A 27,022-nucleotide genomic window follows, 5' to 3' on the forward strand; every position below is an offset into this window, starting at 1 on the left:
CTTAGCTGGCATGCCTGCTGGCAAGGTTGGTAGACTTTAGAAAAGCAAGCAATTACTAAATGTACTGAATAAGACTCCTTTCAATCTTTTACCCAGATTTTAGTAGCGATGCAGAGAAGCATATTTAGTTTTTTTTAAATAACCACCAGTCAGGAGGATACAAAAAGCTCAAGAGGTATGCTTAGATATGCAGAAAAATATACATATTTCTTTTACATAGAATTAAGCATAATGATTATGGCTTTTTGGGGTGCATGACGCCCCTGAGACACTGTCCTGACTTCCAGGGGGCCCCAATTGATTGTATTACTCACTTTCACTCAGATATTATATGAACATGGCATAAGTCGTGGCAAAATGTGTAGAAAATGTGCTTTAAAACAGCAACATTTTCTCAACGCCCCATGGCAAAATGTGAGGAATTGCAGAAATGTACTTTTAAACTGCAAATGTCTCTCCGCCACCAAAATGTTTTGCCTGCAAGGTGGGGGGCCCTGACTAGCCCATATGGGTGGCCAAATGTATGCAAGTCACACTCTTTACAACTTTCCTTTAAAGTTGATGCAGCATAAATGTAATTACAACCTAATAAACAGTTTCATTCAACCATTCCAACACCTTGTGCACCTGCTCATCACCGGTCTTCACTCCCCTTCCTGTTATGTCACAAGAATGATCTGGGTCAATTAGTTACTTTTCACACAGGGGTAATTGGCTCAGGGCAAGATGCAATTAAAGAGCAGATTGAAAACCTTCAACCACCTTATTTGTGGTTCTTTCATTGAGGAAAATGAAGAGGGAGGAGAGTAAACTGGAGACTGAGAGAGACTAATGAACTTCTTGTGGTGGAGGCAGAGTGGAGAATGGAGTTCAGCAGGACCTGGGGTCCCAAGAGAGAGAGAATGGATCCCAGTCCAGGGCCCTGGTTCCCCCAGAGAGAATAGAACCCAGCTCAGAGCCCGCAGAGAAACACTAGAGCCCAGCAGTTTCATCCCTGCAGTCAGATCTCATGAGTTCTCACTGCACCAACATTCATTATTACACACACAAGCACAGAGCTCAGCTCACACTCGCCTATGTTTGGTTAAATTTAACTTCACCTAACTACAACACAAGGGGAACTATAGCTATGGACTCAAGTAGATCAAGGTATCTACAGTAACTCTCAGCCCACCACAGTATAATATTACTGTGAGTTACAGCAGAGCCAACAGATGCTTTAACTCATGAAACCACAAGAGGGCATCGGCCAAGTATTTCATAGGAATATTACTCAAGGTTCCACAGTTCCCACAGGCAAACCAGGAAATTACATTTTAAATGGTTCGATTGACAGAAAAAAATTCAATTTAATGAAATGTATAAAATATATATCAAGGCTGAGCATATCTAACCCAGAGCCATATATACATGCCATATCTATTTTATTTTAACCTTCACTACTCGCCTACTATTCTAACACATATAATTCTCACATCCCTCATCCATTAAAACAGACAGCAACAGTATAAAGAAATGTCTTTAAATATATTTTATAAGATGCGCTACTTATGCATTGCCATTTTAAATATAAAACATCTTATTACTTTAATCTTATTACTTTAAGTTTATTACTACTTTAATATTATTACATTCACATGACACTCACTTTATTTTTTATTTTTTATTTTTTAAACATATTATTCACTGAATATCTACAGCTATATTTCCTGGTTAAAGACCTCTGTTATCAGAATGGGCTAACACTTGGAATGTCAAAGCATTGGCACAGTAGGGTTGCAAAATTCCAGAAATCCCAGTTAGAAGATTACCAGAATTATGAGAAAATAAGCAGGAAATCCTGGACATTTTCAGAAAGTTTCCGGAATTTTGCAACTGTACACATGAGTTAATTCTCAACAACAATAAGACAACAGTATCCTGATGCTACAAGATCACAGTAAGATGTCTGGACTATCAGGTAAGAAGCACCGTCTCTAGTCTACTGGGCTGACTGGTTGTGGTTCTTCCTCTCCTGCCAGGACTTCTTCCTCAGGTCCAGCTCAGTGTCTGTGAATGCTGCTGGGCCCCAGTTAGTCATCCTCTGTGGTCCTTTATCGCCTTGACAGACAGACAGACAGACAGACAGACAGACAGACAGACAGACAGACAGAGGGAGAAAGAAAACATCACAGACTGTATTGAAACAACAGATCAATAGGATAAAGACATCAATAACATGGTAATATGAGTATGGAAAGAACAGAACAGAACATGAATATGCAGTGGAGGACATTCTACCATTCTTACTTACCTGGCTGGATGAGACGGACCAGCCCCTCGTGCTTGGCCACCTTGTCCTTCCAGCTCTTGGTCTTATTAGCTGCCTGCTCCAGTTTCATTCTCACCTCCTGTAACACAAACACACACATATATCTCAATGACGGCAAGTAGAAGTCCCTTTAAGTAATAAAGAAGTTATGATATTGTTCTTGAAGTAGAGACAGTTCTCAGTGAAATCACCACTAGATGGCAACAGAGTGCAAGGAGAGACCTCTATGATGGTTTTGTGTTGCGAGTAATTCAAGAAGAAGCCTAGTTTGGTGCCAAACCACTTTAGACGGTTGCGGTCAGTTGTGCTTACTGTCAGGGTGGTGGTCAGCCTTCCACTGACTCAACACTATCTTCAGCTGAATAAAGACCAGTGGTTGCTCACAGATAGACCTACAGCTACCAGCAACAACACAAGATAAAGACATATAGGTCTAAAGGAAGTACTTCCTGCCAATTTCTTTAAATCTTGTTTATGAAATGGCCTGGTAACACCTTACTTTAAGTGATGTGTTAATAGGGGACATGGTCCCTACTAGCAGCCATATTGAAACACAGACAGGGTGTTCTCTGACCTCGTACTGCTCCAGCGCTCCGTGCCTCTCTCTCTCAAGACTCTCCAGCTGCAGCATGGCTGCCTGCAGGGCCGTCTCCTTGGCCAGCCGCTCGCTCTCCAGCTCCTGCTTCTCAGCCTGGGTCTGGGAGATGGCCCTCTGCTGCTGCAGGTGGATCTGCTCCAGCTCTGCCCGCTTGGCTGACTCCTCCTCCAGAAGCCTGAGTAAATGCAGAAACAGACACACCACATGAACCAATCACAGACAGACTCAAACAAATGCTGGGTGCAGATGCCTGAGAATGTGAACATTAACATCTATACACAGCCTACCGATACACAACTGTGCGATCTGTACACTACATCTGTGTGTGTCGTGTGAAGTTGTGTCCCACATGGCACCCTTTTCCCTATATAGTGTACTACCTTTAATCAGTGCACGTACACTGAGTGTACAAAACATTAGGAACACCTGCTCTTTCCATGACATAGACTGCCCGGGTGCATCCAGGTGAAAGCTATGATCCCTTATTGATGTCACTTGTTAAATCCACTTCAGTCAGTGTAGATGAAGGGGAGGAGACAGGTTAAAGAAGGATTTCTAAGCCTTGAGACAATTGAGACATGGATTGTGTATGTGTGTCATTCAGAGGGTGAATGGGAAAGACAAAAGATTGAAGTGCCTTTGAATGGGGCATGGTAGTAGGTGCCAGGCGCACCGGTTTGTGTGTGTCAAGAACTGCAACGCTGCTGGGTTTTTCACGCTCAACAGTTTCCCGTGTGTATCAAGAATGTTCCACCACCCAAAGGACATCCAGCCAACTTGATACAACTGTGGGAAGCATTGGAGTCAACATGGGCCAGCATCCCTATGGAACGCTTTCGACACCTTGTGGAGTCCATGCCCGGACGAACTGAGGCTGTTCTGAAGGCAAAAAGGGGGGAGGAAATCACTATTAGGAAAGTGTTCCTAATGTTTTGTACACTCAGTGTAAGGCTACTGTCTATGAGTGTGTCAAGTGTGTGTTGTGCCTAACCTGGTCTGTAGTTTGCGCATGGTCTCCTCATCCTGCCTGGCCTGTCTCTCGTCCTCTAGTGCATCCTCCAGGCGGTGGTACATATCCTCCAGCTCCCTGACACGCTGCAGGTACTGCTCCAACTCACTGGACTTCTGGGCCACCTGCTCCTCCATCTGCTGACGCACCTGACGGAGGACAGTGGACACACACAGTTTGATATGATCATCTGGACTCACAGACATTAATGCACGGACACGCACACACACACTCGATCACAGTACAAAGTAGCATGTGCTGTGCATGTGTCATTCAATGGTGTTTAGTGTAGATTTTCCCAGATAACTCCATAAATAATACTGTTACTCATACTGTGAGTAATAGTAATAATAATAGTAATAATACTTTGTTATTCATCAAACGCAATGATTCAAAGTCATGAGAGAAGTCTCACTGAGCAATACGTTGTTGCACTCATTCTGAGTATGCACTTCCTGGAACAGAGCTAGAATGCAGCTTTGTGGTTGGTTACCATTTTCTCTCTCTCCAGGTCTGTTCTGTAGCGGTCCTGCAGGTCAGTCTGGGTCTGCTTTCTCCTCTGCTCCTCCAGAGTCGCTGTGGCCGCTGCCTCCTCCAGTTTCTGTCAGGAGCCAAGGGAGAGGAAGCCTTAACACTGGAAAAGGGACCCCCCCCCTTTTTTTATGATACTTCCACTCTATGAGGTCAAAAGCATTTCAACGGCAAAAGGAGGCCCAGGGAAATAAACACAGTGATTTATTAGACATACAGTGATGATTTAAAAAATAACATTAAAAAGACTGCATGGAGGCTTTAAGGAACATTATGAATTTAAGAAAATGCATTTCAAAAGAACAGAATGGCATATTTTGAGTGTTGCGCATGGAATCGCAGTAAATCTGCCAAAAAGTTATATTTTGAAATAGAGCTCAATGGGTCATTTTTAAGAGTAGTTTAGCAAGGATAGGTGATTTAGAAACTGCAGAATCTGCTCTTTCTGATACTATACATACATATATAGACATCACAACGTCTTACCTGCTTGTGACTCTGTAGGAGAATTTGAATGTCACTTTTTGGCTCTCCTTCCCCTGCCTCTGTGTCAAGATGTTCATTGATTATTGATTACCATTACCATAAGTATCTATCCATTTATCCTGCTACTGGTCATTATTACGTGAATATATTACCATTAGTGTATTACCATAAGTATTTATATACAGTGGGGGAAAAAAGTATTTAGTCAGCCACCAATTGTGCAAGTTCTCCCACTTAAAAAGATGAGAGAGGCCTGTAATTTTCATCATAGGTACACGTCAACTATGACAGACAAAATGAGAAAAAAAATCCAGAAAATCAAATTGTAGGATTTTTTATGAATTTATTTGCAAATTATGGTGGAAAATAAGTATTTGGTCAATAACAAAAGTTTCTCAATACTTTGTTATATACCCTTTGTTGGCAATGACACAGGTCAAACGTTTTCTGTAAGTCTTCACAAGGTTTTCACACACTGTTGCTGGTATTTTGGCCCATTCCTCCATGCAGATCTCCTCTAGAGCAGTGATGTTTTGGGGCTGTCGCTGGGCAACACAGACTTTCAACTCCCTCCAAAGATGTTCTATGGGGTTGAGATCTGGAGACTGGCTAGAATTTTGTTTCTGGTGTCCTTTGACAGCTCTTTGGTCTTGGCCATAGTGGAGTTTGGAGTGTGACTGTTTGAGGTTGTGGACAGGTGTCTTTTATACTGATAACAAGTTCAAACAGGTGCCATTAATACAGATAACGAGTGGAGGACAGAGGAGCCTCTTAAAGAAGAAGTTACAGGTCTGTGAGAGCCAGAAATCTTGCTTGTTTGTAGGTGACCAAATACTTACTTTCCACCATAATTTGCAAATAAATTCATAAAAAATCCTACAATGTGATTTTCTGGAAAGAAATGTCTCAATTTGTCTGTCATAGTTGACGTGTACCTATGATGAAAATTACAGGCCTCTCTCATCTTTTTAAGTGGGAGAACTTGCACAATTGGTGGCTGACTAAATACTTTTTTCCCCCCCACTGTATTCCTGCTACCAGTCACTTTTCAGCCCTGTTTACATGTATATCCATCCACCTTTTAGGCCTACATTGACACTCTTGCACACACTCACCAACACCCACACACTTACATACACACAAACACCCTCCATTTATGTTGCTGCCATACTGTTTAATATTATTATTTATCCTGCTAACAGTTACTTTCTCCTAATATCTTGCCTACATGTACATATCTACCTCAAGTATATAGCTTCCTCTCTTATTTCTTATTTATCGTGGTTGTTTTCATTATACTATTTTGATATGTAATACTGCACTGTTGGTCAGGGCAGGGCTTGCAAGTTATGCATTTCACTGTACTTGTACATGTGACAAATAAAACTTCAAACTCCAAACTTGAAACTTTGAATTCCAAGCTGCGCTGTTAATCAGATTCTTCATATACAATTTATCAATAGATAATGTTCTCACCCATCAGACTATTAGCAACTGCTCCATGGGCGCCCAGTGTGGCAGCCCCCTGCTCCAACCTTTCCAGCCTGTATATGTGTGTGTGTCTTTCGGAAGGGTTGGGATAAAGCAGAAGTCACATTTTAGTTGGACCTTGTGTACATATGATGAATAAAGTGATCTTAATCTTAATCTATTGTCAATTTAATCTTGTCTTTAGGCTAACTCAATTATTATTATATGTGTGAAATTAATTTTTATATAGTTTAGGTGTAGTTTCGATGGGCCATCATCTGGCTGTCTGCCAGTGAATGACTGGCATTAAATAAGAGGCAGGGGGAAGCCATGTCCTCTTAAAATTGCTTATAACACAAATTCTGTCCGTGATATTAAGATTCTAACAACAACAGTGTGTTATATAGACTTATTTAGGAAAAATTTAAAAAATTGTTTTGAGTCAACGTGACGGTGTTAATTCAGCCCTTACACTCTCAACTACAGGTTACTTTAGGGAAACTGCTAGGGAAAATCCATCTCAATTCAACAGGCTTTAAAAATGAACTTGCCATTGAGTTTGGTCTAAAGGAGAAGAAACGGATATTGGACAGGCTGGTGCTTTTCAGTGGGACAGACAAGCTACAATCATTAGACTTATCAGACCGCTTTATCATATATTTAACCTTTATAATTGTCACAAAACAGCAACCAAATAATATAAAGAGATAAGGACTTCTTTCAATTGGACAGTGGTACTTGATCTAATTTGAGTCGAGAACTTGAATAGCAAAGAAAGACGCATAAGAAGAAAATCTGGGCCTCCAGATGCTGGTGCAAAGGGGGAAGTGGGTAGTCTGAGAGATCTAAATAACCAGTAGACCAGCACCGGAATACAGGCATCAGCTCTTTCACAGGTGTCCCTGAGCCAGCTACATTTGCATACGTTTTTTTTCCTTCTCTCAGATCTAATTAAAAACAAGGCAACATATCGTCCCCCACGAATGATGGTCCCCCGGTACCAGTTGAAAAAATGAATGGAAGTACTGCATACAGTGGGGGAAAAAAGTATTTAGTCAGCCATCAATTGTGCAAGTTCTCCCACTTAAAAAGATGAGAGAGGCCTGTAATTTTCATTATAGGTACACGTCAACTATGACAGACAAAATGAGAGAAAAAATTCCAGAAAATCACATTGTAGGATTTTTAATGAATTTATTTGCAAATTATGGTGGAAAGTAAGTATTTGGTCACCTACAAACAAGCAAGATTTCTGGCTCTCACAGACCTGTAACTTCTTCTTTAAGAGGCTCCTCTGTCCTCCACTCGTTACCTGTATTAATGGCACCTGTTTGAACTTGTTATCAGTATGAAAGACACCAGTCCACAACCTCAAAACAGTCACACTCCAAACTCCACTATGGCCAAGACCAAAGAGCTGTCAAAGGACACCAGAAACAAAATTGTAGACCTGCACCAGGCTGGGAAGACTGAATCTGCAATAGGTAAGCAGCTTGGTTTGAAGAAATCAACTGTGGGAGCAATTATTAGGAAATGGAAGACATACAAGACCACTGATAATCTCCCTCGATCTGGGGCTCCACGCAAGATCTCACCCGTGGGGTCAAAATGATCACAAGAACGGTGAGCAAAAATCCCAGAACCACACGGGGGGACCTAGTGAATGACCTGCAGAGAGCTGGGACCAAAGTAACAAAGCCTACCATCAGTAACACACTACGCTGCCAGGGACTCAAATCCTGCAGTGCCAGACGTGTCCCCCTGCTTAAGCCAGTACATGTCCAGGCCCGTCTGAAGTTTGCTAGAGTGCATTTGGATGATCCAGAAGAGGATTGGGGAGAATGTCATATGGTCAGATGAAACCAAAATATAACTTTTTGGTAAAAACTCAACTCGTCGTGTTTGGAGGACAAAGAATGCTGAGTTGCATCCAAAGAACACCATACCTACTATGAAGCATGGGGGTGGAAACATCATGCTTTGGGGCTGTTTTTCTACAAAGGGACCAGGACGACTGATCCGTGTGAAGGAAAGAATGAATGGGGCCATGTATCGTGAGATTTTGAGTGAAAACCTCCTTCCATCAGCAAAGGCATTGAAGATGTAACGTGGCTGGGTCTTTCAGCATGACAATGATCCCAAACACACCGCCCGGGCAACAAAGGAGTGGCTTCGTAAGAAGCATTTCAAGGTCCTGGAGTGGCCTAGCCAGTCTCCAGATCTCAACCCCATAGAACATATTTGGAGGGAGTTGAAAGTCCGTGTTGCCCAGCGACAGCCCCAAAACATCACTGCTCTAGAGGAGATCTGCATGGAGGAATGGGCCAAAATACCAGCAACAGTGTGTGAAAACCTTGTGAAGACTTACAGAAAACGTTTGACCTGTGTCATTGCCAACAAAGGGTATATAACAAAGTATTGAGAAACTTTTGTTATTGACCAAATACTTATTTTCCACCATAATTTGCAAAAAAATTAAAAAAATTAAAATCCTACAATGTGATTTTCTGGATTTTTTGTTCTCATTTTGTCTGTCATAGTTGACGTGTACCTATGATGAAAATTACAGGCCTCACTCATCTTTTTAAGTGGGAGAACTTGCACAATTGGTGGCTGACTAAATACTTATTTTCCCCACTGTATATGGAGAGTGTTTAGTGCCAAAAATTAGGGATTAAATACATATATAATTCCTGATATTACATTTTCATCAACGCTCTTATCCAGAGCGACTTATAGTTAGTGAGTGCATACATTTTTCATACCGGCCCCCCGTGGGAATCGAACCCACAATCCTGGCATTGCAAGCACCATGCTCTACCATTTGAGCTACAGGAGGCCCTCAGATATAGGACAGACATTTCAGAACAAACTTCCTTCCTTTTTTTGGGGGGGGGGACTATCTGTTGTTCCATGTAGTGAATATGTTATTCAATGCATTTGTATGGGTTAATAGCAGTAAGGCCAAATAACAATTTTCATCAAATAATTTGTATATATTTTTTTACACTTCAAGGGTAGGGTTGAATGGCGGGAACCCGGTTACCGAGATTTACCGGGATTTACCGCTCAAAACCACTCCCTTTTCCCGGGATAAATAGCTGTGAGAAACCAGTAAATGATAATAAATAATTTATATGAACAGCATGGCGTGAAATGGAACTGTTAAATCATATGCGATGTCTAAATCTGGCTTCTCTACAGCCTCTGCATGATGAATCATCAACGCTCAGGGTGGGGACAGACTGCCCATCTCAGTATGGAGCGCTGGTCACAATGCATGTAGACCTATCATCATGGTAACTTTTTTTCTTGTGACAGGTAGGCCTACATTTGCTGCAGCATAGCTTATGCTACAGTAATATAAAGACCAAATGCGCATCTAATTTACCCTTCTCCATCTGGCTTTCGGGGGTCTCTTTATTTTTTAATTGTAAAGATTTGTTTTCTTAAATTGCAGCTGCAGTGTTAAAACAGCCTATCACTCGAATATTGTTTTTGTAAATCAGTGCATGCGCGAGCACTCTCTCACAGTCTTTCTCTCTCTCCATCAACTCCATTCAAATTGCATCCAAAATAGATAACGCTGTTCTAGATAAAAAATGTAGCCCTAGTGCCTTGCAAAAGTATTCATCCCCCTTGGCATTTTCCCTATTTTGTTGCATTACAACCTGTAATTTAAATGGATTTTTATTTGGATTTCATGTAATGGACATACACAAAATAGTCCAAATTGGTGAAGTGAAATGAAAAAAATGAATAACGGAAAAGTGGTGCGTGCATATGTATTCACCCCCTTTGCTATGAAGCCCCTAAATAAGATCTGGTGCAACCAATTACCTTCAGAAGTCACATAATTAGTTAAATAAAGTCCACCTGTGTGCAATCTAAGTGTCACATGATCTGTCACATGATCTCAGTATATATACACCTGTTCTGAAAGGCCCCAGAGTCTGCAACACCACTAAGCAAGGGGCACCACCAAGCAAGCGGCACCATGAAGACCAAGGAGCTCTCCAAACAGGTCAGGGACAAAGTTGTGGAGAAGTACAGATCAGGGTTGGGTTATAAATAAATATCAGAAACTTTGAACATCCCACGGAGCACCATTAAATCCATTATTTAAAAAATTGAAAGAATATGGCACCACAACAAACCTGCCAAGAGAGGGCCACCCACCAATACTCACGGCCCAGGCAAGGAGGACATTAATCAGAGAGGCAACAAAGAGACCAAAGATAACCCTAAAGGAGCTGCAAAGCTCCACAGCGGAGATTGGAGTATCTGTCCATAGGACCACGTTAAGCCGTACACTCCACAGAGCTGGGCTTTACGGAAGAGTGGCCAGAAAAAAGCCATTGCTTAAAGAAAAAAATAAGCAAACACGTTTGGTGTTCGCCAAAAGGCATGTGGGAGACTCCCCAAACATATGGAAGAAGGTACTCCGGTCAGATGATACTAAAATTGAGCTTTTTGGCCATCAAGGAAAACGCTATGTCTGGCGCAAACCCAACACCTCTCATCACCCCGAGAACACCATCCCCACAGTGAAGCGTGGTGGTGGCAGCATCATGCTGTGGGGATGTTTTTCATTGGCAGGAACTGGGAAACTGGTCAGAATTGAAGGAATGATGGATGGCGCTAAATACAGGGAAATTCTTGAGGGAAACCTGTTTCACTCTTCCAGAGATTTGAGACTGGGACGGAGGTTCACCTTCCAGCAGAACAATGACCCTAAGCATACTGGTAAAGCAACACTCGAGTGGTTTAAGGGGAAACATTTGAATGTCTTGGAATGGCCTAGTCAAAGCCCAGACCTCAATCCAATTGAGAATCTGTGGTATGACTTAAAGATTGCTGTACACCAGCGGAACCCATCCAAATTAAAGGAGCTGGAGCAGTTTTGCCTTGTAGAATGGGCAAAAATCCCAGTGGCTAGATGTGCCAAGCTTATAGAGACATACCCCAAGAGACTTGCAGCTGTAATTTGTCTTATTTCTTGTTCGTTTCACAAAAAAATATTTAGCATCTTCAAGTGGTAGGCATGTTGTGTAAATCAAATGATACAAACCCCCCACAAATCCATTTTAATACCAGGTTGTAAGGCAACAAAATAGGAAAAATGCCAAGGGGGGTGAATACTTTCACAAGCCACTGTATAGATGTCGTAGCCTACCTCTTTCAGGTAATAAATTCAATGCAGTATTAGCCTTATATTTAGCTAATTATCGATGGTTATGCATAATAAGCTTCTAACTTATAGCCTCTGTCTCTTGCACAATTCGCACACCCTGTACTCCGCTGGCCTCTCTCCTTAAATAACGCTCCTGAGCTCTTGGAGTTCTATGCAGGAAACACTAGACTGAATAGCTTGCTGGACATCGTTTTTTTTCTTTTCATTTGTTATACCAATAGACTATTCGAAGAGGAACGCAAGCTCTTGTTTGTTGAACGTTAAATACAGCAGCCAAAAGAACTCACGGGTTGTTTGAAAGAAGAGCGAACGCACGATTGCGGTAGGCTATAGCAGTTATTTATTCAGACCCATAACCATTCAATTTTCGTGAAGAGAAGTGAAAGCCGTCTGCATCTAATTATAGTCCTATATTATTCAAGGGTGACATTAGAATGATGACGATAAGGACAATGAAACTTATTAAATTTTGAACTGTTGAAAGCGAGGATGGAATAAAGCAACAATAGAGAGAGAAAGAGGAGGTAGGCTAATAACAATAGGATAAATATTATGAAAGGTAGGCCTATATATGCGTCAGCCTACTAATTATACAAATAGGCCCTATTATAATTCAAAATTAAAATCTAATTCGCTAGCCTATACTTGTAACTTTGTAGGCCGCATGTGCTGCACCAGAATTGCATGTTCTCTCCCTGCTTTATCATGGTTTGAACAATGTGCGCATGTCCAGCCCATATAATACAGTACTGTAATACAGTTCACACTCAAAAAGATTAGCCTACAGGAGCTAGTTTCATTTATTTACCCAAGAGAGCATATAGCTAGCTATATGGGCTATGTTTTTCTGTCATGTGTAATGTGCAGTAGCCTATATCATATGTATATTGGATAACGACACAATCATTTGGGCTTGGGCTCATTAAAATGTCTTTAATGTAAGGCTCATAAAATGTATTTAATGTATGGCTCATCAGGCTCAGTGTCACGACTTCCTCCGAAGCTGCCTCCTTTCCTTGTTCGGGCAGGCTTCGGCGTTCGTCGTCACCGGCCTTCTAGCCACTGCCGGTCCATATCTCATCATTTAATTTGTTTTGTCTTGTCTATTACACACACACCTGGTTCATATCCCCTCATTAGTACATGTATAAGTATTCCCTCTGCCCCCCTTGTCCCTGTGGGTGATTGTTTATTGTGAGGAGAGAGTAGCTCGGTTGAGCTACGTTTATTTTGTATTGCCGGGGTATATTTTCCCCGTGTGCTTGTTTTGTTCCAGTGCGCCTGTTTTGCGCACTGGACTGTTTGACGCTATCCAGCATAACTCTGTGCAACGGAATAAACTCTGCATTCTGTGATTTACCCTCCTGCGCCAGACTCCTTCAAATCACCTATCACACTCAGGTAGCATCAGGGTTGAATGTTCAATCAAAGCTCTAATCAAATTCAGACAGGCCTATTTATATGCTTTATAATGCTTTTGTATGACACTTGGCAGGAAATACCGGGTTACCCGGGAGAAAAGTGATTTATTCTCAGGATGGAACAATTGTAAAATACCAGGAAAAACTTAAACCCTATTCAAGGGGTCTTAAAATTCAAAATCAAATAGGAAAATGATCCTTGGTATGACCTTCTTAAAACAATTCCATTTAGCTTAGTAGAACGCTGCTGGGTTTTTCACGCTCAACAGTTTCCCATGTAGAGTACATGCCCTGACAAATTGAAGCTGTTCTGTGGGCAAAAGGGGTGCAACTCAATATTAGGAAGGTGTTCCTAATGTTTTGTAGTCTCAGTGTCTATGCATTTATGTGCCAAACCATGCCCACGTGAATGTTTATTGGTCAATAGAGGCCATGTTGTTTTAGGTACTAGTCTGAAAATGTGTATTGAGAGACCTTTGTCCATAGATGCCACATATCAAGTTTCGTGCAGATCGGTAATTCGGTACCAGAAGAGTAGTGTTTTAAGTCTTTTTCACAAAATTCAAAATGGCGGAAAATCCATCATGGTGGACCTTATGTGTCCTTGAAGCAAAATTGTTCCTTTTGAGGAAAGGGACCTATGTACCGAATTGTATGACTTTAGGTCAAACAGGGTGAGGGGTGTGACCTTCCTAAATTTGCATTTTCATTCTGTTGTTATAGAGCCACTATCTGGCCAATCAGTGTACTTTTGTAAATGCCGGATCTCTATAGCAAGACGCATCATTCACCCAAGTTGTCAAAATCGGGGCCAATGCTGTCTGAGATATCACATCTGACTAACGTATGAACGTACGAATGTACTAACGGACGGAGACAGATCCACAGTCCCCTTCCTGATTTCATAGTGGGGGAACAATGATCTGTTTCTGATATTCATAAACATTTCTAACATAATATGCTTCATTCACTGCAGTTGGGAATTCCGGTAAGTTCTCTACAAGTTTTACACAAGTTAAACATGGGTCAAGGTTAAGCATGAGACTTCACGGAATGGTGTTCATTAATGAGGAACTGAAACTCCTCTGGGAGTAACAGAAACAACAGCCCCTGTCACGCCCTGACTCAGGGGACTCTTATATGTTGAGTCAGGGTGTGTATATTCTAGTATGTGTATATCTATGTTGGCCGGTGTGGTTCCCAATCAGAGGCAGCTGTCACTCGTTGTCTCTGATTGGGGATCATACTTAGGCAGCCTATTGGCACTAGGTAGTTGTGGGATCTTGTTCCGTGTGTAGGCTTGTTTGTGTGTAGCCTTTGGACTTCACGTGTCGTTTGGTTTGTTGTTTTGTCGTGTGTTTATCATTTGAATAAACATGTACGCATTTCACGCTGCGCCTTGGTCTGACCCGTCCTTGAACGAACGTGACAGCCCCCATAACCCCCGCCCCCCCAGGCAATACTATGAGAGCACCTGAGCCGTGTGACAAACAACAAATAAACCTTCACTAAATAAATTGTTAATCAAAACAGCAATACTTAACTGTAAACGTAATATTTATTTACATGTAAAAAAAAATATATATATAGGGTATGGGAGAAAGCAAGTAGGTAGAGATAGAGAGAGAGAGGCTTTCCTTGACTCAGGAAAGGGAGAGTGGGTAAGTGCTGATCTTTCATTCCATTATAATTGAATGCAGTAAAGAGTAGAGAGAAAACTCCACCATATAATCAGCCTATTGTCTTTAACTGTCACACCTCCTTCACACACCCACTGGACTTTTCCATCAAGTGCTTTCACCACAGACTTGAGAAGTAGTGAAGCATTTAAAAAAAATACTGTAACAGGCTCATTATAATATATGTTGTACCTCCAGGAGTAGGCTACCTGTAAAATGACATCATGGATCATGTTAACTGAGGTCAGTCGACAACTGGTAGTATAAATCCTAAACTGCTATAATAACCCTACTATATCACTACTACAATCACCCCTGATGGACCATGAATATGTCCGATTTGTCTGGGTTGTCTCAGCTAAGAGAGGGGAAGAATGTATGACAGGTCTGTGTAAAATGCTTGGGAACAGGCCTGGATGAGGACAGGACCTGTAGCTTTGACAACAGAATACAATCAACATTCTTAGTGTTCATTCTTAAGGGGCCACTGCCCTAAGGCAGAAAAGTTAACTGTCATTTACAGCAGACAAACAGAGGACAATAAAAATGTGATTAGTAACAGGGAGAGGTGTGAGGATTCCCTGTCCTGAGAGGGCAGGTCATTTTCTGATGGGGTTTATAGTTCTGAATGAAAGGGGATTTAACACTCTGAATAACATTTTTATGACAAGTAGTGTAAAGCTACATAGCACTTATGTGAGAGTGAGAGCAGGAGAGAGAGAGAAAGAGAGAGACAGAAAGCGAGAGAGGGAGACAGAGGGTCTACTATGTAAATTGATGGAAAGCGGTGTTGGGGGAAAAACATACGACATTATAAAATCCATGTACACAAACAACAAGTGTGTGGTTAAAATGGGCAAAAAACAAACATACTTCTTTCCACAGGGCCGTGGGATGAGACAGGGGTGCAGCTTGAGCCCCACCCTCTTCAACATATACAGTCGTGGTCAAAAGTTTTGAGAATGACACAAGTATTGGTCTTCACAAAGTTTGCTGCTTCAGTGTTTTTAGATATTTTTGTCAGATGTTACTACGGTATACTGAAGTATAATTACAAGCATTCCATAAGTGTCAAAGGCTTTTACTGACAATTACATTAAGTTTAGGCAAAGAGTCAATATTTGCAGTGTTGACCCTTCTTTTTCAAGACCTCTGCAATCTGCCCTGGCATGCTGTCAATTAACTTCTGGGCCACATCCTGACTGATGGCAGCCCATTCTTGCATAATCAATGCTTGGAGTTTGTCAGAATTTGTGGGGTTTTGTTTGTCCACCCGCCTCTTGAGGATTGACCACAAGTTCTCAATGGGATTAAGGTCTGGGGAGTTTCCTGGCCATGGACCCAAAATGTCGATGTTTTGTTCCCCGAGCCACTTAGTTATCACTTTTGCCTTATGGCAAGGTGCTCCATCATGCTGGAAAAGGCATTGTTCGTCACCAAACTGTTCTTGGATGGTTAGGAGAAGTTGCTCTCGGAGGATGTGTTGGTACCATTCTTTATTCATGGCTGTGTTCTTAGGCTAAATTGTGAGTGAGCCCACTCCCTTGGCTGAGAAGCAACCCCACACATGAATGGTCTCAGGATGCTTTACTGTTGGCATGACACAGGACTGATGGTAGCGCTCACCTTGTCTTCTCCGGACAAGCTTTTTTCCGGATGCCCCAAACAATCAGAAAGGGGATTCATCAGAGAAAATTACTTTACCCCAGTCCTCAGCAGTCCAATCCCTGTACCTTTTGCAGAATATCAGTCTGTCCCTGATGTTTTTCCTGGAGAGAAGTGGCTTCCTCGCTGCCCTTCTTGACACCAGGCCATCCTCCAAAAGTATTCGCCTCACTGTGCGTGCAGATGCACTCACACCTGCCTGCTGCTATTCCTGAGCAAGCTCTGCACTGGTGGTGCCCCGTCCCGCAGCTGAATCAACTTTAGGAGACAGTCCTGGCGCTTGCTGGACTTTCTTGGGCGTCCTGAAGCCTTCTTCACAACAATTGAACCTCTCTCCTTGAAGTTCTTGATGATCCGATAAATGGTTGATTTAGGTGCAATCTTACTAGCAGCAATATCCTTGCCTGTGAAGCCCATTTTGTGCAAAGCAATGATGACGGCACGTGTTTCCTTTCAGGTAACCATGGTTAACAGAGGAAGAACAATGATTTCAAGCACCACCCTCCTTTTAAAGCTTCCAGCCTGTTATTCTAACTCAATCAGCATGACAGAGTGATCTCCAGCCTTGTCCTCGTCAACACTCTTAACGAGAGAATCACTGACATGATGTCAGCTGGTCCTTTTGTGGCAGGGCTGAAATGCAGTGGAAATGTTTTTTTTGGGGATTAAGTTCATTTTCATGGCAGAGGGACTTTGCAATTAATTGCAATTCATCTGATCACGCTTCGTAACATTCTGGAGTATATGCAAATTGCCATCATAAAAACTGAGGCAGCAGACTTTGTGAAAATTAATATTTGTGTCATTCTCAAAACGTTTGACCACGACTGTACTGTATATCAACGAATTGTTGAGGGCACTAGAACATTCTGCAACACCCGGCCTCACCTACTAGAATTTGAGTCAAATGTCTACTGTTTGCTGATGATCTGGTTCTTCTGTCCCCAACCAAAGAGGACCTACAGCAGTACCTAGATCTTCTGCACAGATTCTGTCAGACCTGAGCCCCAACAGTGAATCTCATTAAGACAAAAATAATGGTGTTCCAAAAATGGTCCAGCTGCGCGGATCACAAATACAAATTCCATTTAGACACCCTAGAGCACACAAAAAACTATACCTACCTCGGGCTAAACATCAGCACCACAGGTAACGTCCACAAAGCTGTGACCGATCTGAGAGGCAAGGCAAGAAGGGCCTTTACGCCATCAAAAGGAACATAGAATTAAATATCCCAATTTGGATCTGTCGAAAAATACTTGAATCAGTTATAGAACCCATTTCCCTTTATGGTTGTGAGGTCTGGGGTCCGCTCACCAACCAATAATTCACAAAATGGGACAAACACCAAATGTACAAATTAAAACACCAAATAATATATGCAGAGCAGAATTAGGACAATACCCGCTAATTATCAAGATCCAGAAAAGAGCTGTTCAATTCTAGGACCACCTAAAAGGAAGCGATTCCCAAACCGTTTCATAACAAAGCCATCACCTACAGAGAGATGAACCTAGAGAAGGGTCCCCTCTAGGGATGGGCAAGAGAAATAAAGTACTTGAGGACTTGAACTGACGTCAAAACTTTATCTTTAACCAGATATCTCATTTTTTCCAATACTGTAAAACTATTTGGTCAAAAAAGACAACGTTAATTTGCTTTGACTCTAGTGTTCCATTTGTACATGTGCATTTGCAAAACGAAACCAAAAATAAACCAAGACAAACATCGCACAGTTCTGCACCCTAAATTCCCTTTCCCCTCCTTGTCTCACTCATTCAATTGCGTTCCGACTGCTCCCTCTACACACGCGTGCTGTGTGTGCCAACATAAATAAATGCCTATAAAAACGTATCTAACTGATGGGATACACAGGTTACATTCCTTGCCAAATGACGACAGTTTTATCACAAATTCTTAATGGACTGGTTGACTGAAGTAGGGAAATATGTGTTCCAACAATGAGCTGCAGTTTTGGAATAATTGCGTCATTTTCCGTTTAGGCTACTTTGCGGTTGTCACTAATTACTATGCTATATCGTAAAAATTAATGAAACCCATTATTAGCTTTTTGGTGTTAATTTAAGGTTGGGCTAGGCATAAGATTAACAGTGTGGTTAGGGTTAAGGATTAGGTTTAAAATCAGATTTTAAGAAACAAAATTGTAGAAACAGGCAGGGTTTATGACTTTGTGGCTGTGGTAACTAACGTTAGTGACGACTCTACTTTGCAAACTGCTAGTGCCACTAGTAGTGGCGTTTAGAATTGGTCAGCCTAGGCATAGACAAGTTCCACACTGAAAATATGCTAAAACTTTAGTTTGATAAAGACAAAGAGCACATTTTCATCAGAATCATTAAGCCTAGGCCTACTCACCAAACAGATGTCCTGGCCATAATTCATCCCTATGTAGAATTGTTAATCCATTTGGAAAATTACAAGGAACAGGTATAATAAATTAAATCGAACGTCTGTATATTGAAAAGAAGACAGAGTTTGGTTTGTAACCCTGAAAAATGTGTCTTCAACTTGCCAAATTGAGCTCCGTTTCAAATGATCACTCTTTGCACTATTGTGTTATATTTTATTCTGTTATATTACATCATGTTTTGTTTACTATAAAATAGGTGTCGAATGTGATAAGGGCTCAGGAAATAAGAGCATCTTGTCTGCTAAATTAACAAAACAAGGATATGCCATTGCACAGCCATAGACTTCTACAAGCCAGCGCCACACTGTTGAGGCTACTACCTTTTTGAAGATTGTGTTCCACGACATAATATAGCCAGTTACAGTTTCAATAAATTAATCTTAAATGGCACTTGTGTTTTTTATTGACTGAATATATATGAGGCAATTTGGCAATTAGGATTCGTTATCTGTAACATTCTGATAAATTAGGCATTGTTGCTCATTGTTGGCATATTCTGTAGATAAATACGCACATATTTTTTTTGTGTACTCTAAAAAAAACATGAGAGTCAAATGCCCATCCCTAGTCCCCTCAGCAAGCTGGTCCTGGGGCTCTGTTCACAAACACAAACAGACCCCACAGAGCCACATGACAGCAACACAATTAGACCCAATCAAATCATGAGACAACAAAAATATAATTACTTGACACATTGAAAATAACTAACCAAAAAACAAAGCAAACTAGAATGATATTTGGCCCTAAACAGACAGTACACAGTCACAGAATACCTGACCAATGTGACTGACCCCAAATTAAGAAAAGCTTTGACTACCGACTCAGTGAGCATAGCCTTGCTATTGAGAGGCCGCCGTAGGCAGACCTGGCTCTCGAGAGAAGACGGGCTATGTGCACACTACCCACAAAATGAGGTGGAAAGTGAGCTGCACCATATTAGAGACAATTATTTCCCTCAGATTACACAGACCCACAAAGAAGTTGAAAACAAATCAAATTTTTATAAACTCCCATATCTATCAGATGAAATACCACTGTGTGCCATCACAGCAGCAATATTTGTGACCTGTTGCCACAAAAAAGGGCAACCAGTGAAGCACAAAAACCATTGTAAATACAACCCATATTTATTTATTTTCTCTTTTGTACTTCAACTATTTGCACATTATTACAACACTGTACATAGCCATAATATATCATTTGAAATGTCTCTATTATTTTACTGTTAATTTCTGATTGTTTATTTCACTTTTGTTTATTATCTATTTCACTTGCTTTGGCAATGTAAACATGTTTCCCATGCCAATAAAGCCCTCTGAATTTTATTGACAGAGAGGAGAGGGACAGAGGGAGCAAAACACAGAGAGCGAGAGAGAGAGAGAGGGACAGAGAAATAGACAGTACCTTCCTCATAGACTCCAGCTGTCTATGCTTGTTTTCATTGGCTGTCTGCAGCAGCCTCATCCTCTCCTCCAGCTCCCCCTGCTCAGCCTGCTGTTTCTGCCTGAGCTCCCTGCGCCGCAGCCTGGCCTCACGGTGCGGAGAGGGCAGGCCCAACCTCAGCTGCTGGATGCATGTTTGGATGGCTAGGAGGGGAGGAGAGGAGAGGGGAGTCCGGCTGGCTGCTTTATCTACTGCAGCGACCCACACCCTGATAAACACACAGCTGGGACAGAGCGATGTGAGAGCAAGTTCCTCTGAGATTTAAAAATAAACCCTAATGTGGTGAGATAAAAGCTGTGCTGTTTACAGAATCTGTTAGGATGGTGGTGAGGGATTGGACGCTTTACCTTGGATCCATTCTTGTTTCCTCTTCTTATCCGATGCGCTGATCTCAAAGCTTTTGTCGCTGCACTTGACTATAAAGAGGCATTTCTTCCCCTCCTTGTCTGGTAGAGACTGCAGAGAGAACAAGACTTCACACACACTAACCGCACACTTCCTTGTGTTTGACCATTAACCCTCTAGAGTCTAAGCCCGGTCTGGCCCCCCGTGGGAGTCAAACCCACAACCCTGGCATTGCAAACGCCATGCTCTACCAACTGAGCTACATCCCTGCTGGCCATTCCCTCCCCTACCCTGGGCCAATTGTGCGCCGCCCCATGGGTCTCCCGGTCGCGGCTGGCTACGACAGAACCTGGATTCGAACCAGGATCTCTAGTGGCACAGCTAGCACTGCGATGCAGTGCCTTAGACCACTGCGCCACTCGGGACACGTTTCTAATTTTGTCAGAAAGTCGTTTTCATTTAAAGTTAAAGCGTACCGTTAGCTGGCTGGCTCGCTAGCTAACGTTACGTGTATGATCTGTGTAGTAATATTATTTGTATTGCAGAGCCATTTGCATTGCTAGTTATAGTCTAATTTTAGCTAGCTAGCTAACATTGAACCTTGTTGGTTAGCTACCTGCAGATTCATGCAGGGTAGTAACGTTATGAGTTGGGGTTATGGTTCATTGTTTAGCTAGCTAGCAAGCTAGCTAAAAATCTAAACAAAATACTCCACTATGCGAGTAACCATTTCAATAGAATGTTCATGATGTCACTGCGACAACTGTCGATAGACGTAGCTGGTAAATTCGCTTTGGCTATCTACTCCGATTTCAGAGCACTTGACTGAGTGTGCCAGAGCGCAGAATAACTGACGAATTTACGAACGCTCAACACCCGTTGAATATGGCCGGTGTCAATAAACGTTGGCAAAAAAGTGTAAATAAATTGTTGCCAGCAGCACAGTTGCAGTCACCAAAGCTCTGGATAACATAAAAACAGCCTAACCAGCTCTGCTACGGCGAGTAAAATGGTCAGAGTGAGCTGTTCCCTCATTTGTGTCTGGAAGTAGCTAGCAAGCATGCTTGACTGCTGTTGTTAGGTCAGAACGCTCGGATCAACCCTACTCCTCGGCCAGAGCGTCAAGTGTGCGCTCTGAACTCTCCGAGATAGAAGCGCTCTGAATTTACGAACGGACAATCTGACAACGCTCTGAGTTTACGAACATCCAGAGCGCACCCTGAGCACACTCTGGCACTCCAGATTGAATTTACAAACACACCTGTAGAATAAACCAGCCTTTAGTCTTGAAATCTTTGGTTGTTTAGTACATGGCCTCACATTGTGAATCCTTAAAGAGGTGGGTGTGGCTAAAGCTTAAGAGGGTGTGAACAATGCTGAATGGGTGTAGACAAAGAAGAGCTCTCCAGTAGGTGTACCAAAACATTCAAGAGCCATTTTCTCAAAAGTGAGGTTACAAGTTTATCATCTTTCAAAGCAGAATTACTTTCCCATTGTTCCTCAACTGTAGTGCATGATATACCATTTTCTAGCTTTGAGTCTCTACTTTTATCCAATGTAAAAAACACAATTTCAAATGTTGCTACATAAGACCGAATCGAGCGCGTTCGGTCACATTTGGCATTACTGCTATTAGCCAATAGAAAGGCATTGAATAACAGATTCACTACATTGTACAGATTCACTACATAATAGTTTGTCGGCCAAACTGTTCGGACGCTACAGACGTTTTCGTGAACAGACAGACTTTCGGGATGTCTCATGGTCTGACAAACACCACTCTAGCTCTGCCACCTTTCACCGCAAATATCGGCGGATGCGGTGGATTGAGATGCAGCCCATGCAAATAAACAGATATCTCTAGCATAAACAGACGGATTTTGATAGGGATTGTTTTATTATGTTAATTACATTTCCGCGGGGCCGCGGAAATTGTAGGCTATGGGTTAACAATGTCAAAGGAAGCTGGTTAACAAAGGTGGGCTAGCAAGCATTCCAATGCTCCTCACAGTTTATTTAGGAGTTAAATGATCGCATTAAGAGTGACCAAAGGAATAATACAGTGTTATTACCTCCACACAACAGTTGCGGTCCAGCAAAATGTCCCCCTTCTTGTCAGTGAGGTCCTCACTCACATAGTATGACATAGAGTTTGGTCCAAGCACAAACCAGCGCTCCGTCCAATTTTTCCTTTTGTGGCCTTTTTTCATCATGTAGCCCTTCAGGAAAAAATACATGAATCTGTCACACTCAAGATTGTAATATCGTATCTATATCTATTTGATTGTTACCATCGGCAGAGGTCTAACAGAGGTCAGTATAGAGTAGACAGTCACTGTGTCCCAAATGGCACCCTATTCCCTATGTAGTGCAGTACTTTTGACCAGAGCCCTATGGGTCCTGGTTAAAAGTATTGCACTACATAGGGAATATGGTCCCATTTGGGATGCAGAAAGAGCAGTGAGAGAGGGTACCGCAGGCGAACCTGTCTGAGCACATCCAGTATGAGCTCCTGGAAGACCTCAGAGATGCCCATGGACAGGGTCTGGCGGTTCATGCCCTTACTGAAGTGGCCCAAGCCAACCAGCTCTATCAGCTCCCAGGCACTCAGGCATTGCTGCTTCCTGTTCAACGTGAGCTTGTAATCCTCAAACCTCTCCTGATTCCAAATGCCTCCCATGGCCTCCATCAGCTTCCACAGGAAGTACTCAATCTGGAGGGGGGAGGAGAGGAGGAGAGGACACAGCGAGTCAGTCCTGTGGTATGAATGGGAATTATTTTAACTGGAAGAGCATAATTACTGCTAAACAAATAAGTTATGTATGTGTATTAGAGGTGTTGTCTTGTCTCTCACTTCCTCTATGATGATGACCAGTGGGTACCTGTCTTCAGACAGAAAGTTGAAGATGCACCAGACCTTGAAGGCGTCATCGTTGGAGATGAGAAGATGGCTCATGTTGATGTTTTTCTTGAAACACAGTGTCCAGCACACATTGTTGAACTCCAGTATGTCAAAGTTATCCCTAACCTGTAATTAACATAAACAAAGCCAACATTTACACAAAACAGAACAAAACAACTTCCCCTATTTTTCTTCAACATACTGTAAGTAAGGGCAATACGATTAGAAAGGGTCAGTAGTAGCCTAATATTTCTCTGCCCTACGTATCAGCCCACGGGATGTGAAGTACAAACATAATGTTCTTCGTCTCTTCATTTCAATTCAAGTCAGATTCCGGAGGAGAAAGGCAAGGAAATAGCCCCAAGTACAACTAGTGCTAGGACTAAAGCAGTTTACTAATTGACATCAGTGTTAGTGTTATTGCTATGGAAACAGTTGGCAAGCCTTGCAAGTCTACAGATGTGGGCTACATCTGAAGGTCTGCCAACTAGAGAACTCAGGACAAAAACTTTGAAGATCACTTATTGCTTTATCACTGGTGTTTACCAAGTCAGTGCATTCATTACCAATGGCTGACAGATTGAATATTAAAAAGGACACGAGCAATTATTATCTCTCCGGTGCCAATAGATGGGCCTTTAAAATCTTCCCTACCATGCAGTGCCGAAATCATAATAAAACTCCTTGTATGCTATTTTTATCTCACTCGAGTTGTGTTCTGATTATGAGTGGGTCTCTATACATTTGCCATCACAAAAAGGGTCCCCGGCCCCATAAAGTTTGAGAACCCCTGCAATACGTGTAACAACAAGGTGTTTACCAATCAGATTGTGAAGCTTTTCTAGAAAACAGACTCAGAGAAAACCAAAGACTCTGTGTCATGCAATCATCATGTCATGGAATCTATCTATAGTAGTGTGTGTGTTAACCCTTCACTTCTAAATGCAATCTATGACACAGGAGGAAATGGGAGTAGCTGATGTAAGCTGAATGAACATTTGTTTTGAAACTAAGGCTATATTTTCTTGCACTCATTGAAGTAATTTTCAGCACACATGTTTTTTTCTTCCGATAACTCACAATGTCTCACACCTCCTTGATGGCTGTGAAACAGAACGATTCTCCCACTCCCACAGTAGACCTACCATAACAATGGCAGCCTTGTTCAAGGTCAAACAGATCCTGCGTACTCCATTTATTTCTCAAAAGCAATACATTTTAATATGGGTGACATGCATAAACTAAGATAAATACTGAAAATAGCAATAATGCTCATCATATTATGAGCAAGGAGAGTCATTTACAGAAAAACATTGATTTAAACAATTTTTCTAAAGGCACCCATAAAACACTTCCCATTAAGGCTTATCATCCCCTATGGGGATAAGGCACTCCAGAGTTACACCTCATACTCAAGTATCTGTCAACCTAGGGGCTATGTCCATTCTAGTGATTCTATTTCTGTGGACCCAACACCCTGATGAAATCACCAAACAGAGACCTCCACTAACAGACCCACTGAGGCAGGATGACGCAGGTGCTCAGCAGCCTGAGTGCAATGTCTGCATTGTTAGGAGCTAGTAACATTAGCATTTCGCTGCACCCACTACCACTACAACATCTGCTAAGCTGTGTACCCGACCAATCAACTTTGATTTGAAGTCTGCCAACTCCTTGTCACTTATTGGCATGACAATGAGCAATGGAGTTGGAAAGAGCAAAAACAGATCTGGCACCAGGCTAGGTGCTCGTTACTACTCACCTTGTCCAGTATGAACCTATTGAGGTAGGGCATGTATCCCTGGTTGGACACAGGGCCCTCATCATCATCCTTAAAGTGCTCCTCCAGGGCCACCGGGTCATGGGGAACCTTCATCACGGTGCACAGGTTATGAGAGAGCACCTATAGAGCCACAGTCAGATCAGTCATGCAGTCAGGGAAACTGTTGCTGTCATAGTAATATCATTCACCAGATACTTCCTCCCAATGCTCAGAAGCATATTATACAGGCTATGAACAATGAGTCCGAGGGCAAGGTTACTGTCATACTGTTGGTATTCACTGGGCATAGTAGAAAGATTATGTTACAGTAATATCGGGGTGTCCAAGGGATATCAAAAAGATTCCTCATACAAGTGGGCATCATACTCCCATTAACACAATTACAAGGTGATTTTTCAAAAGGACCTCTGTTTCGTCTAAGATCACATTGACATGCATGAAAAAGCACGTGTTGCTGTCAGTTCAAGCATCACTGCCCAAGTGTGTTGAAAAGGTCACTGTTGAGATGTAGAGTGAAGTAAATATATCAAAATAAATAATATGATATGTATAAACAAGAACCAGAAATCAACATCCGGACGTTGAAATCAAGGCCAGTCTGGACTGCACCAAAAAATGTTTAGTGGAGTGTCTTCATTAGAGCCTGGCTGGCACACAGACCACCAGGCTGGCAGACAGCCAGACCCAGACAGGAAAACAAGCCCTACCCTTCCAAAGCAGTGCCCCTTGCCTTTTACAAGCCCAACACTCTTACTGTAGATTCTGTCCAAGTTACAGAATATCGTGTGTAAGGCACGATTATCCAAAAGGCATACATGTCCCACATTCATTGGTATCTTTCATGCCATAATCAACAAAGGTTATCTCCATAGAACCATTGTTATTCCTGTTTTTGTGAGAAAAGGCTAAACGTAGACATGAGTAAGGGAAAATACTACTGATGTGAGCAGAAACTGTCTGAGTAGCCTGTGAGTTGAGGGACAGCAGACGTTTGTCTTTCCTTTGCTGTTGATGTTGCCGACTGAATTATCACTTGGCAGTTGACACAAAGTTCCCAAATGCGAGGGAAGCGAACCAGCACATAAAATGATTGTGTACACTGAATTCAATTGAATATCTCAGACACATGGTCAAATCTTTTTTTCTCTCCAGCTGATCATAACTTTTTGTTTGGGTCTGATATTCGGATCAGCAACATGATAAAATATCCCGAGGTTAAATTAATTTTAATTTGGGTATTTTATCAAAAAGCAAACAATCGTTAATTTTACTTCATTATGGAATAATACTGTAGCTCTACTAGCTAAGCTTTAAAGCCTACCTTAAGCTGTGATTTGGACACTTTCCCACTTTGCTCCACGTCCAAGGCTGTGAATGCGTGCCATATTGACTTCAGAAGTTCATCCCGTAGTAGTCCCATGTTCGTAGCCCCTGGTGCTCTCGATGTCATAAAGTAAAACTGCAACTTTTCCCAGACACTGATACATAAAACAGTCACGTGATCGAGTGTCGCAGCAGAAAAATAAACTTGTATCACCCAATGACTGAATGGTAGCACCACATAGCGCATAGTTGTCAAACGTGTTGCAAATTTTAATCAGTAGTCAACCGTGATGAGTAAACGGTCAGTTGGCCACAAATAATTGCTTAATAAAAACATGTCCCGACAATGAACAAGCCGATGTTGCAATGTTGGTACAGACGATCAATTTACAAGAAACTATATTATGAAACAAAGTTTCAGTCTGTATAAT

At 41.9% G+C, this 27,022-nt stretch overlaps 1 protein-coding gene across 1 annotated transcript; it reads right to left on the minus strand.

The window, feature by feature from the left end:
• Positions 1–1,516: 1,516 nt before the first annotated feature.
• Positions 1,517–26,754, minus strand: LOC123486695 (switch-associated protein 70-like). Its single transcript, XM_045218014.1, has 12 exons — positions 26,590–26,754; positions 25,248–25,388; positions 23,438–23,611; positions 23,069–23,296; positions 22,656–22,802; positions 20,586–20,694; positions 20,200–20,381; positions 4,412–4,519; positions 3,901–4,067; positions 2,886–3,084; positions 2,294–2,390; positions 1,517–2,100 (listed from the first exon to the last, which is right to left on the minus strand). Exons 1-12 carry the CDS (start codon positions 26,716–26,718, stop codon positions 1,982–1,984), a joined length of 1,800 nt encoding a protein of 599 aa, XP_045073949.1. The 5' UTR covers positions 26,719–26,754; the 3' UTR covers positions 1,517–1,981.
• Between the last annotated feature and the right edge of the window lie 268 nt (positions 26,755–27,022).

The sequence above is a fragment of the Coregonus clupeaformis genome, unplaced genomic scaffold (genome assembly GCF_020615455.1).
Source record: "Coregonus clupeaformis isolate EN_2021a unplaced genomic scaffold, ASM2061545v1 scaf1317, whole genome shotgun sequence".
NCBI classification, from domain to species: domain Eukaryota; kingdom Metazoa; phylum Chordata; class Actinopteri; order Salmoniformes; family Salmonidae; genus Coregonus; species Coregonus clupeaformis.

Bases quoted from the DNA above. Each gene is read 5' to 3' on its own strand.
- LOC123486695 (XM_045218014.1), bottom strand. From the start codon at position 26,718: ATGACATCGAGAGCACCAGGGGCTACGAACATGGGACTACTACGGGAT. The intron at 23,612-25,247 runs GTGAGTAGTAAC...TGTTAATTACAG, and splicing joins ATAGGTTCATACTGGACAAG to GTTAGGGATAACTTTGACAT. The intron at 20,695-22,655 runs GTAATAACACTG...TTCTCTCTGCAG, and splicing joins ACCGCAACTGTTGTGTGGAG to TCTCTACCAGACAAGGAGGG.